Consider the following 26463-nt stretch of genomic DNA (forward strand, 5'->3'; position numbering starts at 1 on the left):
GCTTATATAATATATGTATGTAAATATTCAATGTAGCCTGGTGGTAAAGTTTAGCGCTTCTGAAATCTGCACGTCGAAATATGACAAGTGGTTCATTTTCATTTCGTGAATTTCTATTAAAGTGTTACGGAAAGTTGTATTCATTAAATTTCACGAAATCAATCACCTTAGTCAGAGATAGTTTATGTTTCCTAAATCAAAGCTTAAAAATAAACGTAGGACCAAATAGTGGTTTCCGATTGTGTGTAAACGTGTAAATTACTTCCTACCTAAAAAGAAAATCCTGACCTAATTGGGTTGCCATTATTATATCTACCTTTTCCCGACACCGTTTCTTTAACATAACTTTCATAGTTATGTCATTTGGAGCATATCAGACAAAACCCATCAGTTTTGTATGTTTACAGCTAATGCCCCAGTGCTCTTGTTGCGAAATGATAATCCTTCTCGAAATCCCATTGTACTTCGTGATTGTTACAACGAAATGCAGTCAAGCATAAACCAGCCGAGCAGCTGTGCAATGTGGATTCCCAGTACATCAAAACAACGGCAATTCTCATAAAAGCTACACTGCATGCATGCTTGCATGCATTACATCCATGCATACATAAATACAGGAGTAAGGATTACAGTATTACTTTCTTCGGTAGCTGTTCTGTTGTTTTATTTGAATGTACGATTTTTAAAAAATATATTAAATTTAATTCAATTTTAGTAGCAGTTACGCGAGTGTTGAGCACGAGTAAACGTTTGAAAACCCTCGTAACTAATCATCCTGCGGGGCATTAAACCAGAATGAGTAAACCAAGTGATTATAATTGCAGCGAATTCCGTTAGAAAAGAAAACTGAAACTATTCCAGCAGCGCGACATCGACAATGTTTAATGGCTAACACATCAATCTTGCAATGCAAATAGAGGTGTATCCTAATTTGTTTCATTTTCAGATTTGATTGTGCATGTTTTTCTTACTGTTTAACTAAATTTGCTGGAAAAACATATTTTAATTAAGCTTGATTCATTTGGTCTGCATGAAACCAAAAGATGTTAGTAAGCTATCTTGATCACCTATTTCTAGGACCTGTGAATTTGACCACGGCTGCCCAACTTATAGCTCCAGCTGTAGTCGCTAAGGGGACGTTGTCAATCACCTCTTCCGAGCTGTACTTTGAAGTGGACGACGAAGATCCCAGTTATAAAAAACTGGACCCCAAGGTAAGGGGCCATAGATATATTTGGGAAGAGTTTAAGAAAGAGCTCTTAAATATACCAAATTTTAACATGAGTAGTCACAGATACGTCAGAGAGCAGAATATTTTACATTTATTCATCAATAACAAAACTGAAATTAACAATTGTTTTTCGAAATAATAATGTTGCTGTTAAATAATAAGTAAGATTGTTTTCGTGCGTGCACATGTTAAAACTGCAAGGTGTATTTAATATATTTTGATTTCCACGCACGTCGGTCTATTCCATCTGTAAAATGTACAACTTTTAAAGTCTATATCGTCACTTTTGCTAGTTTTTGAAACCTTTCAAATGTTTCAACGGTCTGCAAAAATGGAGTGCGTGAAATTGTTAGTTTTTATTTTGGTTTAAAAAAACGCCTTTTTTACCGGTCGTAAGTTTTACGGGTTAAATTACTGATTTGAAAAACAAATATTTATCGTCTAATATCCAATGACAAATAAATCCAGAGTTTGTAAACTTTACTTGCATTAATATTTAGCAATAGTTACCATTTCGATCCTTAAAAGACCTGAGAATCCTCCGGAATCTTGTGCACACAACAAACGCAATAAAATGCTGTGGTTTCGCGAAAACATATTTTAATTCTTAGCAAATATTAATGTCATCTTTCTTATTTTAAGCCTGTTTCTGTTCATTGACTTAAAACTAAACGGCGTGGTGGGAAAAGACTGACAATGACAAGAATAAAATGCGTGTTTCTAATATATCAATTTAAAATTAATTTTATTGTACCGACCTTCTGATTATTAGTATTCCATTTTGTAAAAGCATGAGCACTGATTATGGTTTATGAAAATGCGAAATACTGCATGGCACAATGGATCTTTTTTAATATAGTTGGCATCTGCGCATTATTTTTTCTAGTCATTTTGGAGTCCTATTCCATTTTGTGTCTTCCTTTAGTTTTCTAGAAACAAAACAGCATCTTGGATTTAGCGATTTGAAATTCACTGGTATGTTAGTGGTGCTCAGTCTCATGATTGATTTTTTAAAGTATTTAACGTGCTTAATTTTGGAAGGAGAAGGGTTGTTAAACTAGTGAGCTTCATTTACGTTTGTAGATTTGAAAATTATACCTCGTATCGTTTTGGTTAGGAGAAAACACCCTTCTATCGGAAATGTTTAAGTTTATTACGCAGGGTTACAGGTAGTTTCTTATTGTCTACTTTGGGGGTTGTCAAATATGGAGTCTGTTAACTCGTGAAATAAAGATAAATGTTACCTCAAATAATGAGAATAGTACCTTTAAAATTCATTTAATTATTTAGCTTGTACGCTGCACCGGCTGGAGCAATGACGTTTGAGATTTGGCCTAAGTGTTGTGGTATTTCATATTTCACCCCCCCCCCCACACACACACACATAAATTGGCATGTTTAGTAGAACACGTTGGCTGAAGTATAAACTATTGGGGAAGAGAGCTAATTTTCAAATCTTTCCATATTACTCTTTGGAACAAGTGGCTATTATTTTAGAAAAATCTTTTAAGATGACACCTGTTTTTAAGGGTCTAATGTCACAGAGATCATTATTGATGCTTAACGTTTACCTTTAGGTTTGAGGGAGGACGTGTACGTGTGCAACTTAGAAAAGTAGAAATATTCTTCAGAGCCTGAAAGAACTCTAGCGTCTCCGTTAATACTCTATTTTCATAGTGGGACATATATTTTGTGACACATTCGTTTGTTTCCTTTGTTTCTAAAATTTAATGTTCATATCGTCGAAAGAGAAGTTAACAACTCAGCTCCAGAGATAGGTTGTAATTGATATTTTTTTTCTCTCTGTCTTCCGGCTGGTATCTAAATTGGATTTCAGATGAAATTTACATAACAACGCAAGATGAGCTTCAATCATGCATATAGCCAATATTTAAAATGAAGTGCACAGCGCCCTTTCTGCTCCTTGAAATACGTAATAAAATAGTAATCCTGCTTTACAGTCATCAAGATGGCTTAATTTCATTGTAGTTAGGAGAAACTCATGGAACACCAATATAAAAAATTGAATTGTAATATTTAACTATGATGTCCTGAAGCCCATTCGCAAAGCAGGGTCCCCTTGCTTCACCACCGTGACGTTTTGAACATGTAAAAAAAAGGCTGTTGTTTGTAACACCAGAAACCAAAACAGACTGACAAGCTTTTACCAGATCCAAGTCTGATAAGATTTGCAGATAACCTCAGGCTTCACATTTACACCAGTTTGGTGTTTTAATTACCGACAGTAGCTGCGTAACTGGGATAAGACAAGTTCTGACGCCTGTTGAATGGCCGAATTTATCAATGATTCGTTTTTTTGAAAGGCCACAAAACGGCCTTTGCTTGTGTAGCAACACTTCCATTAAATCAGATGAAATAAGCACATTTCTGACATGGAGTTTACCCATTTGTTGATCCTTTGACACAGGGAAACGTTTTGCGATAATTCAGTTAAAAAAATAAGACTGCCCTTTCTCAGTTTTTAAAATCGTAAACGTTTTAATGTGAAGTCCTAAATTAGTCAGACGTAGGAATGTCAAAAATCTTGAAACCCGAATTTAAGGCGGTAATCGCTGTGATCAAATTTCAATATGAATCTTCGTTTTATAAACCTCGAACATTTTAGGACTTTGTCGTATTAAACGATATCCCCGACCTTTCGCCAATTAGTAAATTATTTTAATAAGCTCAGTGTATTTATTGCTTTATTTAAAATAAGTATTTGGGTTGTAACGTGGTTAGTTGTAATTTTGATCGCTTAGTATACTGTGCCAACGTTTCATAATTCAGATGTTCCTTGAGATGAACGTAGTCCGATGTTTTTAATCAATACACCTGTGGACAGTATAGTAGAGCTGTAACATTAGAATTAATTCGCCGCGCCTGTATGGCCTGTAATATCAAATTACTCATCGCGCCGTAATAGTGGTGAATTAGTTTTCATTTTTCATTTCTTTAGTAAAAATACTTAATGTTTACACTTTTCCGTGTAACCGCCGACAAGGTAAGGCTCTTTTTGTAAGAATAAAGACCCAACTAGAAGGATTCGGCCTTGTTGATCGTATTTGTTCACTGGCGCCATTGTTAAAGATGCTTATTTTGTCTATATTGTAGTTTCGTCGGCATTTCAATACCAACGAAATAACCGTTTTAGTGGCTCTGTTGTGGGGTGTTTTTATCTTGATTTTTTTTTCAAACTGTACAGCTGCAGGCTCACTGATGACTCCCCTTCTTAATTCAGCTCCAACTTTAAAACTACTTGACTATCTTCGGACAAGAAAAGCTAGTGCTTTAAAATCTTCGCAGTCGCGACCTAACGCCTCTTGAATGTAAATCCTCAGTGATGTCTTTAACTATTGCTTCATGCCGTTGTTCTATAATGTTTACCGATAGCGTAAAACTTCTGGAATAATTCCTAAATAACTAGTTGCCACATATCAAAAAGAGGAATAAAAGGTTTATTATACACATTTTAATTATTGTATTAGATATAAACTGCATTAATTTAATTGATATTGGAGGAAATCGAATCATTAACATTCCCTAAATTCTTGGAGTTAAAAAGTCGGTAAGATTGAGAGAGGCCATTTTATATATTTTTTCCTAGATACGTTGCGGGAGAAAATATAATTGAAATAACCATTTCAGAAGCACAATAAAATCTGGTATAACCAAACAAATCTATTCGGATGTTAATTAACTGACAAAAAGTGCAGGTAAGGGTAAATAATTTTATTACCATTATTACATGTTTCTTTTAGGGGAACGGGGTTGGCACGCAAAATACATTTCACAACTGAAATTTTCTTGGCCTTTAAAAGACGGTGCATACTTAAATAAAGGTTCCTCACAGGCTGACAACATCTAAACAAAACAGTCACATTTAGTTTAAAATGTACCTTGAATCTGTTTCACGTCAAGTCCGTTTGCTTCTTTTAAAGTATTTTGTTTTAATCATCTAGTAAGTTCATTTTTTGTGCCTTGCAATAATCGTTGAAATCGGTTTGCTGGGAATGCAAGATCTACTATAGCTTATCGAGGCTTTTTGCATTGGTAAGGATTTCTCTTGCCAATCGCCAAGTCTGTTTAGCCGCGCTTTCCAGGGCGGAATGGGGCTTTCCTTGGAAAAGATCTAGGTTTGGAAGAAAGTAATGAGGACATCTCCGGCACTGGAGACAGGAGATGAGTTGGAGCAGAATGCCGTTGAGGCGGTCACCGAGGCATGACTCGTCCCAATCGGTTTCTCTGGGGTGTTTCTCGCATTCGTAGAGCAGTAGTGTCTTCATATGGTAGTTATTGAGGGGCTGCCCTGGCAACTCGAGGTGTCGATCTCGCAAAGTCTTCAACACGGATAAGCACTTTTTTCTGCAGCCGCCCATCAGGAGCCTGTTCTCCGCTTCGCCGAACTGTAAAACCCAAGCGTCGCTCTCGGCCGAGCTCTGCTTGCCCGTCAGGGAGTAGCACTCTTTGGACAGAAGGTTAAAGCCTTCAGCCTTAACTTCAGCCACCCGATTTGGACCGGGCCAGGGGATATGTGGCATGGGCCACTGAGCCGCACTCCTGGGCCAGATGCCCGTGCATTTGAAAGCTGGCGTGATCTGCACCACGTAACGCTCCCTGATTCTTAGTTTTACCTCGCTCGTATCCGCCACCATCTTCACCACATCTCGATAACTGCATTTGTCCACTGCCTGTGCTACCAGGGTTTGAAATCTGGATCGGATCTTCCGGGCTGACAGATAACCCGAAGCTGTAATAAATTCGACCCAAAGGGACATGCTCCTCTTGCGCCCATCGCTCAGTTTTAGCACAGCGCAGCCAGGCAGTGAGCCATCGTCCACGAAGTTGAAGACCCCCATTTGGTTCAGGTAAAGGACCACTTCAAATTCTGTTGGAGCGATCACTTCCAACCCTTCGAAGCGCGTTTCGATTTCGCTAAGGGAGCTGATGAAGCGAGGCTCTTGGACTTCCACTTCTTTAAGGACATCGGAGACCACTTTGCACACCTCTCGGATGGTCTTAGCGATCGCGGCTTTCCTAGCCTGGCACCGCTCGTTGTAGTACTTGTTCAGCTGATAGACCAGCTTGGCTTGAGCCGCAATCATGTTGGGACTCAGGTCCGGACTATATACCGGAGTCTCGCAATAGGTTGATGGATCCAACGCTTACCGGTGTTCCGTGGGCACCCACTTTTTAACTGGCGCAAATTTGAAACAAGTGCATTGAATTTAATTGGTTAGAGGGAGAGAGAGAGAAGTGAAGAAAGACAAAGTACAAATGTCAACCAATATCCTCCGAAATCAGTAACTGGTTTCTTCAAAATATCTTGTTTACATCAGAGGCGATTGTCGTTGTAGTGAAACGATAAAAGTGGAGAAATTTGTCTGTTAGCGTTCATTTCTCTAATGCTCGCTCTCTCAGTCCGAGTTTGACTGTTTTTATTCCTGTGGCCACTTTTCCCCACGCTCAGGAAGTGTGTAAGAGTTTAGTTTATGAATGGTCCCCGCCGGGCTGAGCATGCGTTCTCAACACCGAGAGGCCGAACCTAACGTGCACGTGCTATTACTTTCACCCAATCCGCGGTGATCTGTCAATATTGGAACCAATGGGTATTGCGGACTCGGAGATTGGATACAGCGGGTTAAAAAAAAGGCAACTCGCTGTGACTGCCACATCTTGCACTCTGGGGCAAGGGCAGGCAGGGCAGGAACGGGTTCTATTTACTCGTTTATATCGATCTTACACCAATGTTTATTTTGCACATAGGCATTTGGAACATTCCTAATGATATATTATTGTAGAAATTGAGAATATCGATAGCAAAGCTAAACGTTGAATTCTAAAGTACCTAAATATCGTGAATGCGACCGCAAATGAAAACGTGACGAAACAGAGTTTAAATTCGGTATCGTGTAGTTTGGAAATACGTTTTCTCTTTTGTACAGACTTCAAAATTAAACTGACGTAAGACAGCTACATTGGATGGGTTTGCAATTTACATCTTTTACTGTGAATATCGGTGTAGTCCGGAAAATACAATTAACGTTTTTTTAAAAATTGGAAATACGTGCTCGTACATATGACATTAAACTTGAGGTTTTATTTTAGTTTGAACCTGGTAATGAAGTAGTAGTATATATAATGGGTGCATCAAAATAAAGTTTAAGGCAAAATTTATATTTGTGGTTGAAGTGTACATTGACGAATTTTATATTGGCAGTGAACTGAGTGAGACGCGCCTGCTGCTTTAATCAAGGTCAAACTTTACTAATCCAGCAGAGCTCTTTCCCGTTCCCTTCCAGAATGGGCTGGTACCTTCTGTTCGTAATAACGATACCACGCTTTCTCGTTATACCCTTAACCCGGAACAGGTCGACGGGCTTCGCTTTCTAACCACCTTGTCTTTGCTCTCTCAATTTATCTGAAATCGTTTCCACCGACTTGTTTTCATGAAGGTTTTGATAAAATTATTTGTTTTACATTTTCAAGCCACGTTGTTTCTGCAAGATGCGACGCGGAATGTTTCCAGCTGACGACAGTCGGCGGTGCTTGGAACCCACGCTGCAAATGAGCAGATTTAGTGACGGGTGCGGAATAATTTCAAAGGGTGCTTTTCGATTTTAAAGATGGTCTACAATTGCACCTCAAATGCGAGATTACGGGCTTTAAAATAGACAATGTTGGTCACGAAAGAAAATTTGCTACGAATTATTTACACTGGTTTGCTTTAGTCGCTGTAGTTTATTTCCGCAGTGATTTTTGGGCGTTACTCATGATACTGCAACTAACATCCAAACGATTTAGGCCAACGTTTTCATTGAAGCGTCAATTAATTGAAGAGCCTTTCAACCAACGTATCCATCCTTAATCGCACTTTTCATTACAGATTTCCACGGTACATAAATGGCTCCGCTCAGTGCACTTCATTTAATAGCCCCAAATTCACGGAATTACGCTGATGCGTCAAACTAAATAAAAAAACACTTTAAAGCATTGATAACATGAACCTCTTTTTTTAAAGGTGTGTTGCCCTTTGAACTGTTACCATATTGCTATGAAACAGTCATCGGTACAAATCCTAGGAAAGCAGTCTTAGCATGAATAATTAAAGGCGACCCTATCAGAAGCTGTAATTGAAGTGCTTTGCCACTCTTAGTGTGATGTTGGTTTTTGAGTCCATCAGCACTTCCTTGAGGGTGCATTAAATAGAAATTGTCAGGCCGCTAGGAGCGGATTCCGTTTACAAAGAATGAGTGAAGAAGACAGAAGCAGAAAAATCTCTCCATCTTGAGAGGTACTTGAAAGCCCTCAGTGAATTGAACTGCATTCACTCTTTACCACCTCTCATCATACTTCAACTAATAAGCCTGGGGAGGAGTGAGTAGGTCCGCTCCCTGACAGTAAGTGCATTATGGTAGGCTGGACTTTTTCCTCTGATTGTTCGACATTGTGTTTGTTTAGTTTACCCTGTGTTTATGGTGTGTATTAAAGCAGGGGTGAGCAGCACCTTTAAATGCTTAGAAATCCAGAGAAGCGTGAGATGAAGCTACATGTAAACAAAGTAACTTACCTATTTTCATCGTTTCCCACCCTTTTCCATACATGCTCAGACCCACACATTTCATAAATACACAAACACACACTCAATTTCTCAAATTATTTAAGTTTAACTGGTTTTTCTGCTCTATTTTAATCTAGCAATGATGGTCATTGGTGACATTGTATAATATAAAGTGACCAATGACACTAAATTATTTTTGACCATCATTGAAGGAAATTTGAACGCTGGCATTTATCTTTGTTTAATGAGCAAATATTTCAAGTATAATATGACTACAACCTTGCTTGGATTTAATTTGGAAATATAAATGTTTTTATTGCAGTGACCCTGGGCTTCTAACAGTTAAAAAGTATGTTGTATAAATAGTTTTGAGGTGCTGCTTAAAGGGGTGTAATCATTTGGCCTATATCACCTTAAAACCACTCCTGTTTTAAAGATATTTCATTATTCAACAGTAAGGATGTTGAAAAAAAATTAAAAATATTGAATTCCTACTTCCTATTTTCATTGGGAATTTTTGATCGCTAAAACTTGGAATTATTATTCCAGTTTACCAGTTTAAATGCACATTAATCTATTTTTATGAATTTAAGAGTAACTGAACAAATGTAGGTATAAAAAGTATTAAATCAGAATCTTGCATTCTGTGACTACTTGTTTATCATGGATTAAACTTTTTAATGTTTTTGGATTAAACTAACCTTATTTAACTTCTGTAGTCTTTTATTAATAATTTTGCAAATATTTTCTTGCATTTTCAGGCAACTTTTTGCTTTTCTGTTTTTATAGGTTTTGGAATTTATGTGCTCATTTTATTAAGCTGGTTCCTCTGTATGAATACTTCTACAATCTTCTGACATGTAATTTTTGAGAATACTCCAGAAAAGAAATTATTGTTCTAATATTTTATAGTACAGCAGCATACTGTCTGCTTTAATCTTTGGTAAATATGGGTGCATTATGTGATGATGATTCATTACTTTGACTTTAATGCTGTCGTATGGGCGGTATACTTGCACAATGATTCATACACCAATTTATAGTACGAGTAGCTACATTAGAACAATTGAATGGATGGAAAAATGTGAAACAATTTCACATGAAGCATCAAATTATTGTACTTCCATAACATTTGTACTTGTAACAAATTTTCAGTTAGTTAGTTGTGGTGCTTTGTCTGAACTTGCATATAAGTTTAGCTTTGTGTTTTTAAAATGCATGAGTATTAAGGTTGTGTTATAACTAAATCAATTCTAACAAACATAAAGAATATTTAAGGCTATTAGAGATGCACACAAAGACAATAAAATCAAACATCATAGTATGGAGAAAGGCTATTGTCTCAGCCTGTCACATTCATAAATCAGTTCACTAGTGATGAAAACCAAATTGCTAAAGGGAAGGAAGATATAGATTTGAAACACAATTATTTAGTAATGCATGTAGTATTCCTTAATTGACAGGGTGGTTAATGGTTTCAGTTGATACCTCTGTCTGACAATTGTAATCCTGTTTACTTTAACGAGAGAAAACATCTTTCACTGCATGTATGCTTTAAAGTCTTTGTATTAATCATTCTGCATCATTTACTTCATTGTATTTGAATTCTCAGTCATAATTGTAACAAAACAATGAATTTCTCCTTTTTGTTTTTATCCTTTGGGTTTGTAGCAAAATCTCATATTATTTGGAGTTAACAAAGTAATCTTATGCAGATTTACTAAAAATAGGAATAGCATTAGCTGTGATGAGTGATGAATAATTTGTTTTTGAGTTAAAGTTTTGCTACCTCTTTGTTGACAACTTGTTTCACATTGTCTTTGGTCAACAGCACAAATGATCTTTATCAGTTCAATCCCTTACCCTGGCAGCTGAATGAATCTGAGTTGGATTGTTTACAGTCTTGTTGTCATATAAGAATTTAGAATATGCTTTCACCACACTGCACCTTCATCAGGACCATCTTTTGTCCTCTCGATAACATTATAGATCAATATAGCTATATCTATGCCTGCATCTGGGAATAAAATGGAAAAAGCTATGTATATACATAAAGCAATTATGAAGATGAAAGATATTTTAACCATTTTTTTTTACAAATGAGCTGAAGTTTAAGAGTAAGGGAGTCTTCCAAAATCTGTACAGCTCTTAGGTGAGACCATGCCTACACACCACATGGAGTATTCCTTTCCTAAGAAAAGGTATACTTGGCAATAAAGTATACATTTACCACTTAAGTTCTTTGAATTAGAATGTTGTCTTAAAAGGAAAGATTTGGAACTGAGTTCAAGTGAACTACAGACAAATTCATGGAAACAAAAGATTCTGTGAGGGCTGGCAAGGTAGAAGCTGACAGACTTGTTTCTTCAGTTTAGAGAATTTAGAACTGGGGCCATCAGAAAATTATGAGAAGCATTTGAGAACTTTTGAAATCCTCTGTTGTGGAGGGCTGTGTATATTCAAGTTGTTTAATGTTTTTGGGTGAAATCAATAATTGGCTTGAATTGTGTGTGAAAGGGAAGACTTGTATTTTACCTCAGTTAAGTCTGTGTTTGATTCCTCTGTTTTTCCCTCATTCCATTGGCTTGTCTCCTTTTTATCCAATATAAACTTGGCATTGTTTTGCCTGTTACTATCTATGTGTTAACTCTGATCTAGTTCTATTCATCCATCAGCCATTCTCCAAGATATCTGTGCCTTAGCAATTCTGACCTCTTGATCAGCTGCAAATTTTCCTTTTTCCAGTTTTGAAGAGCCTTTGGCCTGAAATGTGAAGCCTATCTCTCTTTTCACAGATGCTGCTTGACCTGCTGAGAATTTTTCGGCACCTTGTATTTTTCTTCTTCCAGCATCTCCAATTTTTTAAATTTTCATTATGTCTCAGTAGATTATTTAGGCTCAATTATCACTTCATTTTATATGTTATATTTGCAACCATCTGTTGGTCTGATGGTTTAGTTTGTGAGTAGTCTATTTAACCACTTCACTTGTACTTGCATGTTGGATGTAATTTTTATATAACCTGGGAATAAGTAAGTATTTTTTTAAAAATGGAAACAATTTAAATGTATATTATTTTTATTGTAAACAGCTAATTTGCAGCAGGGGAAATATATAATCATTTTTGATAATACATTAAGTTAGAGGTCTTTGTGTTTTTGAATTTTTATAAGGAGATGACAAAACGCAATTAGACGTGTATAAATAGTATTGGAACTTTGTTCATTGTCACAGAATTGTTTTCTGTTTAGGATCAGAATCTTTATGTAATCATTTTAAACTTGCATTTAAATCTTTTTATAAAACCATGGGCTGCTGTTACGGAAATGTACAAAGTATTTACTAATCTACAAGAAGTTTTTTCTGAAGAATAATTTCTTTTAATAGTTACGTCTACTAGCAAATGTAATATACACACAAGTTTTCATTGTTGTCTATAGCTGGTTTAAATATTCTCTAATAGTTTTATACTAACAAAGTATTTTCCTAGGAAGAAATATTTAGCAGCATAAGTTGTAAAAGGGAAAAAAAATTGTTAATAAAGTTTCCAATATATGTTTTTAAATGGGTTGTTTTACAGTTAGGCAGCTTCTTCACTGTAGGATTCCAGAGTTTACAAGTGCTCTTGTTAACATTTTTCTAGATTTTTTGCCTTTCTGGTTTCCTTACTATCCACAGATTTCAAAAGCTTTCATTTAATACAGACTTCCTTGTCTGCTCCGTGAGGCCTGGGTAGGTGGGATTTGTGCTAAATTCTGGAGTTTATGGAAAATCTTTGATCTATGGCTGTGACTGCTTCAGAATGATCTGATCTGGCTGCTGGGCTGGACACTGTCCATAGCCTTAACTATCAGACATTCACACAAAAGGCCATGACATTTTAACAGAAGCGTAGCCTGTCATTAAGTTGCAACTGCAAAAACAATTTTTGAAAGTCTCTAATGATTATATTAGCATTTCACTCCACACTTCCGTGGTGTTTTTATTGTAGTAAGGTAAGATAAAATTTGAATATTTTTAAGGAGTCATTATAGCAATGAAAAGTTATATTCAAAACTTCAAAGTTTAAAGTTGAATTTACTATCAGAGTACATACATGTCACCACATACAACCCTGAGATTCTTTTTCCTGTGGCTTCCTTAGCAAATCTATAGAATATACTGCTTGATTTAATATTACTAGTTTAGCTGCTGAATGAAGGGGGAGTACTCGGCTGATACAAGTTTTTTTTTAAAAAGAAGCTGTTATTTCCCAGACTATAGAGACTCATCATTTTGTCTTTCCTAACTTGTGGGAGAATCATTCAGTGATGACAGCTACAGATCCCTTCATCTTCATAAATGATTAATCTCCATATTTTTCTCTTTTGGGTACTGATTTCTGTGAATTTGAGCTGGGGGAACTGCTGGTCTAGTTAAGTGCTATTAATTCTAGATTTCGTAAATTTGGTTCCTGAATAGCATTCAGAACAGTTAAAAACAAAGCTCTAACCTGTATTATCAGTTTGATCATGATCCATGAAGATGCATTGTTGAAGATGGTTAGGTGAAGATGACCTGGTTTTCGGGTCAGTCCAGTAAGAACTTAATTTCTTTTGACCTAATCCTCTTGCCCTTGTCCTCAAGGTGTGCATTGTTAGAAAATACCAAGCCTTTTCTTGAGTATAAAAGAACATTATTTTATGGCTCCTAATTTTTGATTCAAGAACTTGAATTTATTTATAAAATTGGTGCCACTTTACAAAATGTGAGCTCACCCTCCCTATACTTAGTAAAACTTCCCATTTTAAAGATTTCTATGATCTAGCTGCCATTCAATTTTAGATTATTTATAGGAAATAAAGTTGTCATTAAGTTATTACGCTGTTTGGAATAGTTTTTGCTCTTCGAAGTCAGTTTTACTGATGCATTTCAACAAGGTAACTTCCACAAATTACTGTGAGATGTCACAAACTGCAACTTTTCAGCTTGTTAAAAGAATTCTGAGCACTTTCGTGGTTTCTTGCCCTCATTTTATGCTTCCAAGTGCAGTGTGTTTTGCAAGGAACTTGAAAATTCATTACTATTTTGTGTGTTTTATCACACTTTGCATGAAAATTTATGACTGGGTGATTCAGGGATGCTTGAGCTATGTGTTCCAGGGCTTGCCCTGGCTGATAAGACCCTTGTTGGCGTGAAAGTGTGATGCAGATTATGACAGTTACAACTTTCTGTTTTGTTTAAACTGTCACTGGATTTCCTGGTTTACTGCTGAGAGCAGTGGTGTGTTTAGTTTGCATGTATTCATTCTAAAATGGAGAGCATACTCTATACAGACAGACTTCACCTAAGGCTAATTGATAAGGAGGGTATGGAAGCAAAATTTACTGTTCTTCTCCATATTGTTGGATGATTTGAAGGCATCATGTAGTTGCTGCCCCTTTCTTGTCAGATTGGGCCCTAGACAGGAGCTGACAATCAAACAGGATAAAGGCAGGAGCCAGTGCTCCGAGGATATTGATTTTTCAGTTATCCTTAAGTAGTTTGTACTATGGATAATGGTTGTTGAAGGCAGGTATGTCATTATCAATGAACTCCACAACAGTAGCCATAACCTTCCCTCATATTTCCTTCAACATTGACATAGAGTATCCAATGATGGTCAATAAATTGTTTGACCTTTTTGTGACAAGCATATAAAAAAAATACCAAATGCATTTTATTTGAAAGTCTGAGTGAGGTACAGAATAAAGGGCGAAATGGCTTTCATTACAGTATTTGAGTTTTTTGCAAAGCTGTTTTCGTTAGAAAAGAATACACAAATATAATAACTAGAGGAATGATAATTTTTATACAGAACAATATCCTTAAATTATGCAGTATTTTAACTGCAAATGACAAAAATTGTTTTAATGATTAAAAAAACATTTTTTTTAGGCTGGGGAAGTGTTTATCCAATGTTACTACTGCATTTGTCGCTTAATGCTTTCAGTTCTGGTAATATTTCCCATCCCATATTACTATATGCCCCACTGTCAGTGCTAGGACCAGTTTTGCAGCCTCAGATCCAGAATGCCACAGTTTTAGTTATTAATAGTTATTAAGTGAATCAGACCCCCCTTACCTGCATTTTTTTTTCATGAAGCAACATGCAACTTTACTTCGCTATTTGAAATGAGATGCTAACCAGAAGCAGGGCTGTTAACTGGAACCTCTCTGTACTTGAGCACAAGCCAGGTTATGTTCTAATGACATAAAGGAGAAATTGGAATGTTGAACTTTTGTTAATGAATTAATGGCCTGATTTTGCAGACAGCACCAAGTCATTTGCACTGAATACTGACCTATGAAAATACTTGTATTCCCTTGGTGTAGATCTCCTGAGGCCAGTTCTTTGACAAATCCAGTTCCCTTTTCAATTATGCAGCCTGATGTAGTGTTAGGACCTTCTGGGAGAAAATCCCAAAACTGAAAGTTTTAAACAAGTTATTTTCTGATGCATTCAAAAATGTCCTGAGTATTAACATGTTTATATTATTAACATTTTTAAAGAAATGGAAACAAATTAAAAATTGTACTCCTTATTAAAGACAATTGAAAATTAAATAAACTTATTTAATGTGGTCCTCTTCTGCTACCTATGCTTTTCAAATGAATGAAGATATGGTCCCTGCCTTTGCCAAGACTTAAATGCCACAGATTGTTTTGGTGTGTTTCTGAGCATTATTATATGGCACATGTTGCAATTTTATAATTTGCTTTGTTGTTGGTCTTCTTCAGTCCAAAGTCAGTGCAGTTAGGAACAGTTGCCATCAAGATCAGGACTTCAGTGTTAGTGTACACATTCACAATCCTAATTTTGTGCCACTTATGTGGGGATACGCTGGAGCTCTCAATTGGAACTGTTGGCATTTCCTCAAAAATGTGAGCCATTGTTTTGTGAGAGGACAGGAAAATTGAATAAAGCATTTTAAAGATGTTCAAGTAAATAAGTTACTCTTACTGAATATAATCATTTGTGTAAGATATTAAATCTTTTTGGAACTGTTACTCTTGGAAAGGACGAACAGGATTTAAATTTCAAAAGTAACACCAACTGCCAGATGGTGTGCTTAGTCTGTACTGACAATATTAAAACTTAGACAGATTGAAATGAAACAGAAGAGCAAATGTTTTGAAAAACTTCCTAAAATAACCGATCACTATGGGTACTTGTTTAAATTTTATTTTGATATGATGCAGAACAGAAGTGTAGTGTTGGGTCTCAACGTTACCATTATGAAGTCAAGACGATACGATTTGTGTAAATTTCTGATAAATACTTCTTCATTCTTGAGTTTCTTAAATCTCAGTAAGGTAATAACAATGATCTCCAGTGTTGATATATTCAGATCAGATTTGTCAAATTGATATTTTCTGCACATAAAAGTAACTGGTTTCACATTAGATGAGATATTTATCTATAATGCAACATTAAGAAATTCACAACAATTGCCAATTTTTGTGATTTATGGGCACATTACATTTTCACTGGAAATACTGTTACTTAGCTCCATTCTGTGATTTTGTTTGAACACATCAGTCCTCTTGAATGGAATTCTTCATAAGATTACAAACATCATTTCAAATTACTGCAAACTTTTTCTCCAGCTACATGTGTTCTCCCATGCTCTGTACACATGTGACCAATTACTCTCTCATTACCAAATCCATCTTCACTTTCTACATCTTCTCTCCCTCTCCCTTTCCAATGTTAGAAAGACTCAATTTCCTCCACAGAGCTGTAGTTACCCTTTTACTTCCACCAAATTCCACTCCCCTTCACATTGTATTTCCCCATCCATTTGCAAGAGATGTAATGGTTGTTCTTTATTTTTTCCCTCCCTCTGTTCGGACACCCAAACCCACTTTCAAAGTGAATCATTGGCTTCTACCTTTAATATAGCCCAGTCTACCTACTCTTACTTTTTATAGAAACCAAAAGCTGATTGTGTGTTTGCTTTTAGTACACGTCTGCTTACTGCCTAAGGATAATCTTGAACTTATAATCGCATGTCACTTTTAATTTTCCTTCACACTCACATCTATCTGTCTTAGGCCTCCTACATTGTTTTTACAAAAATTAATCCTGAGGAACAGCACCTCATCTTCCAGCTGGGCATATGAATTCAGCATTTTAAATACTCAATCACACTAACCACACACCTGATTTCCAGCCCTTATTTTTTTCTCTCCTGGTAAATTTGGATTTCTTTAATTGAATTGTATTTGCACCTCCCTCAGATATATCTTTGATTAATAAGTGGTCTATAGCATTTTTTAGCAGTTAGCATTGCTACCTGGTCTTCACCCTATTACAGTTTTCCCCATTTTGTTCTCTTTGTCCTGTCCTTTCTCAGCAAATTAAAGCTTATTTCTTTTCCAAGTTGTTCTGATGAAGGGTCATCACCCTGAAATGACATTTCTATTTTGCTCTACAAATATGTTAGTCTGATGTGTCATTTCTATCATTTTCTATTATTACTTGGTTTCTTCCTCAGTTACAGTTGATTTTGATTGATTTGGTAATAATCAGGGGAAAACACTTAGAAGCTCAAGAAAAACAGGAAGTCCATCTAATATATATTTACATATTAAAGATCTGCTGTTAAAGTTTCTATAATAATTGAAGCTTTTCTGTAGCACACAAAATCTAAATCTTGTTTACAAATATGGGTATTCAAGAAAGTATTCTGGTCTTGTTAATATTACAGTGGTACAAAGCTTTCTGGCGTGGGATAGTGGTACTGGTATGGGTGATCTACCCCTTATTCCAAGAGTTATTATTCATGTGGAGGTGAGGCTATAAGCTTGACTGAAAAGAAAAGTAGGTTTTTATGTTGTCCAAGGAAGTTGCTTATGTGATTTGTACCTCATGAAAGCCAGTTGAGCAACATAAGTAGATATTTCAGAGAGTTTTCTCAGTGGTCTGCACACATGATCATTATGGTCTCAAGGCCATTTGGATCTTTCAAAATTCTAAAGGAATTCTAATGGATGAAATTAATGACTTTTTCACTCCTATGTAAATCCAAAACTAAACCATATAGAATTTTTAAAAAGTCATTATTCAATTTGATAATAAATTCAATAGAAACTTAAATTCCTTAGAGAACAATGGGAATATGGAACTTGCCATAATGTGAAGCAGTTGAGACTAATCGCACTTGCCTGAGGTATAAATGAGTACAGTACAAGGATAAGTTGATGAATGAGATGAAGAAAGATGGGGGAGGTTCTTGTGGCCTGCAGTAAAAAGGATGATCTTTTTAGCTGAATGTGTTAATTTTATGCCTAAATGCTGGGTATGCAATTATTTTAAAGTATTTTTTGGATTTTGGATTGATTCCTTTATTAATAGTTCTATTTTTGCTTGCATTAACACAGTGGTGGACTAGTATAGGGAGAAAATTGTCGGCTTTGTATAAAGTATGTAGATAACATTCACCAACTTTAAGGGTCATTGTCTGTTTAGGTACTGAAGTAACTTGATATATCTATGCAGAATTCCAAAGGGCCTTGGCTTTGGCTTTATTGTATTTTCCTAAGATTTCTGATCATTAATCCTTTAGAGATGAAAGCTGCTGAGCAACATTTTAATAATCTAGAGTTAAAGGACAAAATCTATATTTTCATATGCCTTTTTCCCTGATGGCTGATGAGAATGAAATGCAACTGAATCTTCATTCATTTGCTTTCAGCTTTTCAGCCAAATGTGCTTAGCAAATCCTGAATAATAAAAGAAGTGTGTTATATCCATAGTGTAAAAAAAAATAATGTTGTTAGGCTGGTAATTGATTTCAGATGAACATTTCTGAATGAATTGAACTGCCTTTGAGTGCAGTTATTTGCATAAATTTTGGCTGTAAGAGAGCAATTTAATCCATCATGCCTTTCCCTAACTCAGTTGTACAGTAACCCAATTAATCACTTGTTGTTGCTCTTTGTTCTGTTTTACTCTGCAAATTTTTATCCAACTGCTGATGCATTATTGGAGCAATCATGAGTGAATGCAATCATAATCAGCTATCCAAGTCATTGCAGGTACAGCCTGTGATTAATTTCAGTCCAAAGAATTAAGATTATGTTATTGAACATCATCCTGAATTGGTGAGTTGCTTCCTTGAGGTGAAGCATAGGTAGGGCATTTCAGGACTTTTAATCAGGGGTAATGAATGACAAAACTATTCCATATCAGGTGATTTATAACCTGATGATGCCATACAAAACCTGCTCATGTCCTTCTAATCGATGGAAACAGGTCCTTTGGCAGAACTTAATGATGCCATCCAAGGTGCCCATTCAAATGTTATATTTCTTCTTTGTATAGCATCTAAAGAATTCCCAATAAAGTTGTTTCTATTATTTAATTTGTTTGATTGTTTGCTAAAGCGTCTATATTTTTAACTCATAAGATCAAAATACTTCTTTGATAAATGTTGATTCTTTTTATATTGATATTCTTTGGGTAAAATGGAATATTGTAGATAGAAAGTGAAACTTACTATCTTTACAAGTGATGAGTTTTGAAATCCTCCACAGAAAAGAAAAACAAATTGGTTATTGCATTGATAATCTTCTCACTCAGAGTACCTCTACATCTATATTGTGTGACATCACCCCCTGTTAAATGGGATGGATTCGGATAATATCTGGCAACTCACAACTGGGTTGAAGGATGCATTTGGAAGTATATTTGGAAGTAAGGTGCTAACTTGGCAAAGTTGCAGCACAACTGTGGTGAAGAGCATGGAGAATTCAAAATTAAATGGTTTCAGATCCAAAGGATCGCAATAACCAGAAATTAAAAAGCTAATAGGAGGAGAATTGGAGGAAAATTCAAGAATGCCCATAATCTTTAGCTCTTGCTGGGCATGGCATCTGAATACCAAAGACAAGTATGAGACATATGTAGCCATGTTCAATAGAACATAGAACATGGAACATAGAAAACCTACAGCACAATACATGCTGTGCCGAGCATGTACTTACTTTAGAAATTACGTAGGGTTACTCATAGCCCTCTATTTTACTAAGCATGTACCTATCCAGGAACCTCTTAAAAGACCTTATGGTATCTGCCTCCACCACAGTCACCGGCAGCCCATTCCACATACTCACCACTCTCTACATAAAAAAAACTTACCCCTGACATCCCCTCTGTACCTACTTCCAAGCATCTTAAAACTGTGCCCTCTCATGTTAGTCATTTCAGCCCTGGGGAAAAGCCTCTGACTATCCACACGATCAAAGCCTCTTATCATCTTGTACACCTTTATCTGGTCACCTCTTATCCTCCGTTGCTCCAAGGAGAAAAGGCCAAGTTCACTCAACCTATTCTCGTAAGGCATGCTCCCCAATCCAGCTAACATCCTTGTAAATCTCTACTGCACCTTTCTGTAGTTTCCACATCCTTCCTGTAGTGAGGTGACCAGAACTGAGCACAGTACTCCAAGTGGGGTCAATAGGTACATTAAATGTCAGAGAAATGTATACAATATACATCCTGAAATTCTTTTTCTTGGCAAACATCCACAAAAACAGAGGAGTGCCCCAAAGAATGAATGATAGTTAAATGTTAGAACCCCCAAATCCCCCCAACTCCCCCCTCCCACACATAAGCAACAGCAAAGCAATGGCCACCCCTCCCGAACCAGCAAAAAGCATCCCCCCCCCCCACCACCACTGAGCTCTCAAGCGTGTAGCAAAGCATCAATAAAGATACAGACCTACAGTATCCCAAAGACTACTCGTTTACCCGGTAATTCGATAATTCGAGACTGTCTCTCCCCCTCCCTCCCCCCTCTCTCCCTAATAAAGGAAAAAGAGGTGTCCCCATTTCACAGCAAGAGGGAAGACATAACAAAAGAACTCATTCATTTATGGTGTTAAAAGTCTGTTGTGTTGCTTTTCCGAAGCCCTGTGGCCAAAAAACTCAGGTCTCTGGCCACATAGCCAGCTCACTACTATAAGTATACACTTATAGAGAAAAGAGGAACGAAAGAACAAGCAAAAGGAGAAAACTATGTACAAGTAGGGAGTGATTTTTTTTACAACATATTCATTGATTTGTGAGAATAAAGTCAGGCCTATGAGGTGTTCTGCAGTTAAACCATTTTTCCCATTATGAATCAAATTGTTCCAACTTATGATTAACAGATGCTGTTATCTTCTCCATTTTGTAAATGTCCATTGTAATTTCCATCCATGCATTTAAGGTTGGCCTCGCCTGTGATAACCATTTCCTAATAAGAGTCTTTTTACCAGCCACCAACAGTATATTCATTAAATATTTATCTCTTTTCAACCATTCTTGAGGTATATACCCAAAATATATGGTCTTACTTTCTAAGGGTATTTCACATTTAAAAATGTCTTGTAGGGCATTGTGTATCCCACTCCAGTAGTCTTTGATAACGGGACAATCCCAGAAAATATGGTAATTGTTTGCATTTTTGATTTCCACAATTTCTCCAGCAAACAGGGAGGTTACTATCATAATGGGATTTCTGAGAGGGTGTAATAAAATATCTTATCAAGTTTTTCCATCCAAACTCCCTCCATTTCTGTGAACTGGTACACTTTCACTGATACCTCCATATTATTGTCCATTCTTCCTCAGATATAATTATCCCTCCTTCCTTCTCCCATTTTGTTTTAATGTATGAAGTGGAATGTGTTTTAAGATTTGACAAACCCTTATACACGCTTGAAATGATTCTACTACCATTATTTGAATTATATACTTCTCTAAATAGCTCTATCAAACATGTACTTACCTTGGTTACATTTTTAACCCTCCTATTAACATACTGTCGTATTTGCAAATACCAATAAAAGTCTTGTTTTTCTTTAAGCATTTCATTTTTTCATTATGTTGCAAAGAACTGTTATTCCTTTAGCTGTCCAGTCCTTAAATCTAGCATCCAGTCAACCTCTAGTTTATATTCTTTTATAATAGTTTTTCATATTTTAAGAGTCCATTTCAGCCATGGGTTATCAATAGTATTTATGTAAGTTTGTAGGTTGTTGTCAGCCAAAATTGCCTGTATGGGGATGGGAAGTATCCTCTCTTCAATATTTTTCCATTGACCGTCATATAATGGGTTACACCAGCATATCACAGCTCTCAACTGTGCTGCAAAATAATAATCTTTAAGAGAAGGTAGGCCCCATCCCCTCTTCTTGGCTAATTGCAAAGTTTTGAGATGAACTCTAGGCCTTTCACCTTTCCATATATATCTTGATAACATGTTGTTCCATTCATTTGTGACGGGGTCCTGAATTACCCCTATGAATTGTGTTTTTGAAAAGAGAGAGGGAGTTGTTGTTCAACACCGGACATCTTGTTATTAAGGGAGAGAGAGAGAGAGGCAAAGACTGCTCGGAGATGGTGTTATGGTTTCTCTGCAAGCATGTTTACACTTTTGCAAGGACGCTGTCAGCTTCTGTATTCTTACAGAGAGAGAAGGGAGGAGCTGTTTGATGGACAGTTGGTGTTCAGCACGGTGAGATAATAGGAGGTCCACTGATGGACCTACAGACACATGGTTTTGGACACTGAATGAGCTTTGTTGTGCCCACAGAAAAGGTGGGTTTTGGAGGATCGATCAGGAGAATCAATCAGTGGCTCTCGCAGTGTGAAAAGGGTGTGACCGGTGGGGAGTTACTCGTGTGTCCAACCCTTGCCTGGGTTAATAATTCCACTACAGAAGAACAGTCCCCTTTGTTGTGGTCACAGTCAGTGACTTTCAAAGGATTTCGGAGGACAACGGGACAATCAACGGCGTCAGCTTACTTGAAGACTCAAAACTGTCTATATATTTTGTTCTATTAAATATTTGTTCTATTAAAACAAGACAAATTTAATCTAACTGATCTTCACCTTCTCCCTATACTCTAACTGATTTAAAATAATCGAAGAAGGTCTCATTGACCCAGCACCTGTAGTCTGCCCACTGATTCTCAGTTGGATTATGCCAGAATCAATCTACTCTCAACCACATTGCAACCTTGGTGTAAAGGGCAATATTATAGCACTGATTTGAGAATGACGCCCCTTGTATATTAAAGGGGATAAAAGTGAAAATATTCCTGTCATTGGAGTTGTGTCTTGCTCAAATGAAGCTGAATCTTATTTTTGAAGGTCAACCAACTCTACCCCAGGACATTGCGGGAGAAATTTATCATAAGTGTCCTTGAACCAACCATTTTCAACTGATACATTAATGTTTTGCGTAGCTCTACTAAAATTATTCGATAAGTTGTTTCCAATAATTTCCACAATTGTATCCATTTGTATTCACCCCCAACCACCTCTCCATATATCGGATACTCCATATGTTGAAATGATGTAGTGCTTCCTCACATAGAATCTCACTGATGCCTGAGTTTTGACTTCAATCACAAAAAAAAGTTACCTCCTCTGAGCATTTTCATAAACTTTGAATGCAAGTCAGATTATGTTGCTGTTATATGCATTATTCTATTGCTGCGGATGTTCTGGTTCTTAATTATTTCATGCATGTCAGCAGTACAAAGAGCTTTAAATGTTGAAAACGATTTAGACCACAGAGAGACAGAGGCATCTGAAGGTCATATGTTTTATAGGGTCCACAGATTCTATAGCATGCCATTACAGTAAATGAGTAATACATCTCTTCACTGATGTGTATAGAGTCATAGCTTCCTGTAAAGGAAGAAATGAGAGGTGAGCATTTACATTATATATCTGATTGTCTATATGTTGAAGACGTACATTATTCAGAATTATTTTAATATGCTGGGGCACCCAAATACAAATCAATTTTTGCAGAGTGGTTACATGATGAAGTTCCTAGGTATTTAGGATTATTGGATTTGCCCTTTTTGTGAATAGGACATGTCATTATCTACATTGTCCATTGGATCCCAGTGTTGTCAGTTCACTGGGACATGCCCAGCACTGCCGACCCCCATCCCTGAGGATCATTGTGCTGTTGGTGTTGCCGGGATACATTGCATTAACCATCAATGGCTGCTTCTGAAAACCACCGCAAAGAATGGAAGCCCTTTCTGTTGATGTGAAGGTCAGGTTTGTTGAGTAGATTTCAGTGGATAATAATTGTAGTTACTGACTGGTACCAGTTGTAAGAATCTTGGATATCCCTGACAGGTTACCTCTTTCATTTTGACATCATAGTAGATCAAATCATTTTTCTGTGAGTAAAGTACCTCTGTAAGTGATGCAGAGAACAGAAAATGTAGAGACATAACTGAGATCTTATGGTTAACAGGTGAGATGTCCTTGACCTCCACAGAGAGAGCAATCCTAGAGCAAGAACATGGCATAAATTAGTTTTTCCAGAGCAGTTCACACATCTGCTTGGCCAATATATAAATTCAGCTAGAAATGGGTTGCATTTATTTCTGTGGCTACAGAAACCCCATTGGTTGAGTGTTTCAGCTGTTAAATTCAGCAGAAGTGTTTTAGCAGTCATGAGCTATGAATCATTTTTTAGCCCAATCTTATTTCTGAAAATGGTCATTCAGATGTTCCGACATCAACAGCATATCTTTAAATCATAGTAGAGTGACGTGCCCACAGTTATGTGGTGAGTGTATCTCAAAGCTGGCAAGTTGCACTCATAAAGCCTAATTTATGACATTAAAACAATAAAAGGAATTCACACACAATGGTAATATCCCTGCCTACACAGATCATGACCAAAATTCATTTTCTGTGCAAATGAATAGCACTTAAAAGTGCCTGGACTAATTTTGTCTGTGATGTTGAAGAATGATTTTTTGGTGCTGTTCCTTGGACTAATGCATTATTTACACAAGAAAAAATGGTTCCATTTTCTAAGCATTTGCATGTCAGTCAGTACAGTTGGGCTTTTCCTTACACATGCTACAAACCTGTATCAAACACTTAAGAGCAAAATAAAATTCCTCATTTGGTAATTAAGAACCAGCTGAGTAACTGGCAGATTTATGTCTGGTATTGTTCTCAATAATTATTAAATGCTCCCAAAAATTTTATTTTGCAAATTTCTGGCAGTATTAGATCTTATCTAAAATCAGCTGTAATATTTTCACAAATTAACCTCGATTTTTTGTTATTTAATAATACTTTGGAATTTATTTTGTGGTTTAGGCACACTCCTAACATACTAGATTAACAGAATGTTACTGTAATATGTTGAAATGGAATAAAATCCTCTAATATCACTTTCTTACATGTTTCTTGGGTCTTTTAAATCATACTAATTTTTAATTTTGTCAATCTTAATCTAAGTGAATATTCAAAGTGTTAGATTATCCATTTTTGAAGTGTATTTATTGAAAGATGTATATAGCATTTTTGAGAGATTTTCCACAATATTAGCTTCCAGTTTTTCTTTGAAGTGAATAGCTACGGCAAGTGATAATTGGTAAACTTGTTGCACCTGTGCCAATTTAATGCTAAGTAAAGTTATGGAGAGCTTTACTTTAAATGGCATGAAAATGTGTTATAAGTATCTCAAAGAGAAAATGATCATTCTGTTCATTTCAATAAGATTCTGTCAAAGTTTAAACTTTTATACTAAAACTGCTGATGCAGAAGTATTGTTATCACTGATTTTTTTTTGTTCATATGTCAATAGAAGTTTCTTACTTTTTCAATAAATGCTTTAGCTAAAATGGTTAGTGTCAAATTGTACTTTGAAATTTTAAGTTTAAAAGCAATTGGTTTGTCCTTTTTAAGGGGACAGTTTTCATGCAGTAGGATGTTGTGTGGTAAATTACTACATTGCCACAAAGAAATGCTGAAGTAGATGTTTCCCTATGTAGCGACTGAGTATTCCCAGATAGTTATTCAGTTATTCATAATTGATCAGAGTGGTGTTGGCGGAGTGTGCTGCTAAAATAAAAACAGTCAAACCTTCAATAAGAAGAAATAATATGTTTGCCCTCTATAGCAGCCTTACCCATTATACAAAATAAATCTGGTCTAGAAAATATTCCGTATCAAGAAAGCCACACAAGATGGACAATACTCTTTTGTCCAACCCACAGTATGTTAACTGGATGGGCCTCCATTACAAAATTCTGTTGGGCATGAAGCCCAAGGCATGGTGTAGATTCCTGTGAGGTGCATTAAAATGCTTTATCTTGTTAAAATTGCACACTACAAGCTGTTACAGATAATTGGCACTTTAGCAAGGATGGTCAGTTATGCAAGTCTTTCTTTAGAAGGTTGATTTTCCGTGCAATTCCGGACGTAACACTGGTTTTTAAGAAAATGCAGCATTGAGGCATAAGGTAGCCATGCAAATAATGTTTTGGTGATGACAGCATAAAAGACAAATTACCTTGCCATTGATTTGATAATGTATTAAGCAATTGCATGTTTTCAAATGAGTTTGAATTTTAATAAATCTCCTATTCATGTTTAGGTTTGTGTTTAAGTATTTTTGACGACCTTCGCTATTGTTTGTACTTGCCTAGATTTTGATATGAAAATATCTAAAGCTTTGACTATTTTTTACTGAAAGAATTTCAGAAATTTTGGTTTGCCTATTGCAATATCTATAATGTAAACCAAAAATGATGGTTTTAGATTAAAAAGATAACTTGAGTTTTCAGGAAAGGAAGGTTTTATTATCTGGGTCAGGAAGGGAGAGATGAT

The 26463-nt window shown here is 36.2% G+C and overlaps 2 protein-coding genes across 3 annotated transcripts in view; one reads left to right on the forward strand and one right to left on the reverse strand.

Annotated features, from left to right (window-relative positions):
- The window catches only part of lrba (LPS-responsive vesicle trafficking, beach and anchor containing), an 807866-nt gene that overhangs the window by 451154 nt on the left and 330249 nt on the right, over positions 1-26463 (forward strand). For both annotated transcript variants that reach the window (XM_073042906.1, XM_073042907.1), the window contains exon 39: positions 1078-1214. In XM_073042906.1, coding sequence (XP_072899007.1) covers positions 1078-1214 — 137 coding nt within the window. The remainder of the gene's footprint in view (positions 1-1077; positions 1215-26463) is intronic.
- mab21l2 (mab-21-like 2) lies at positions 4949-6726 on the reverse strand. The gene has a single exon (XM_073042905.1). It carries the CDS (start codon positions 6334-6336, stop codon positions 5257-5259), a length of 1080 nt encoding a protein of 359 aa, XP_072899006.1. The 5' UTR covers positions 6337-6726; the 3' UTR covers positions 4949-5256.

This window comes from Hemitrygon akajei, chromosome 4, assembly GCF_048418815.1.
Source record: "Hemitrygon akajei chromosome 4, sHemAka1.3, whole genome shotgun sequence".
Taxonomy (NCBI): domain Eukaryota; kingdom Metazoa; phylum Chordata; class Chondrichthyes; order Myliobatiformes; family Dasyatidae; genus Hemitrygon; species Hemitrygon akajei.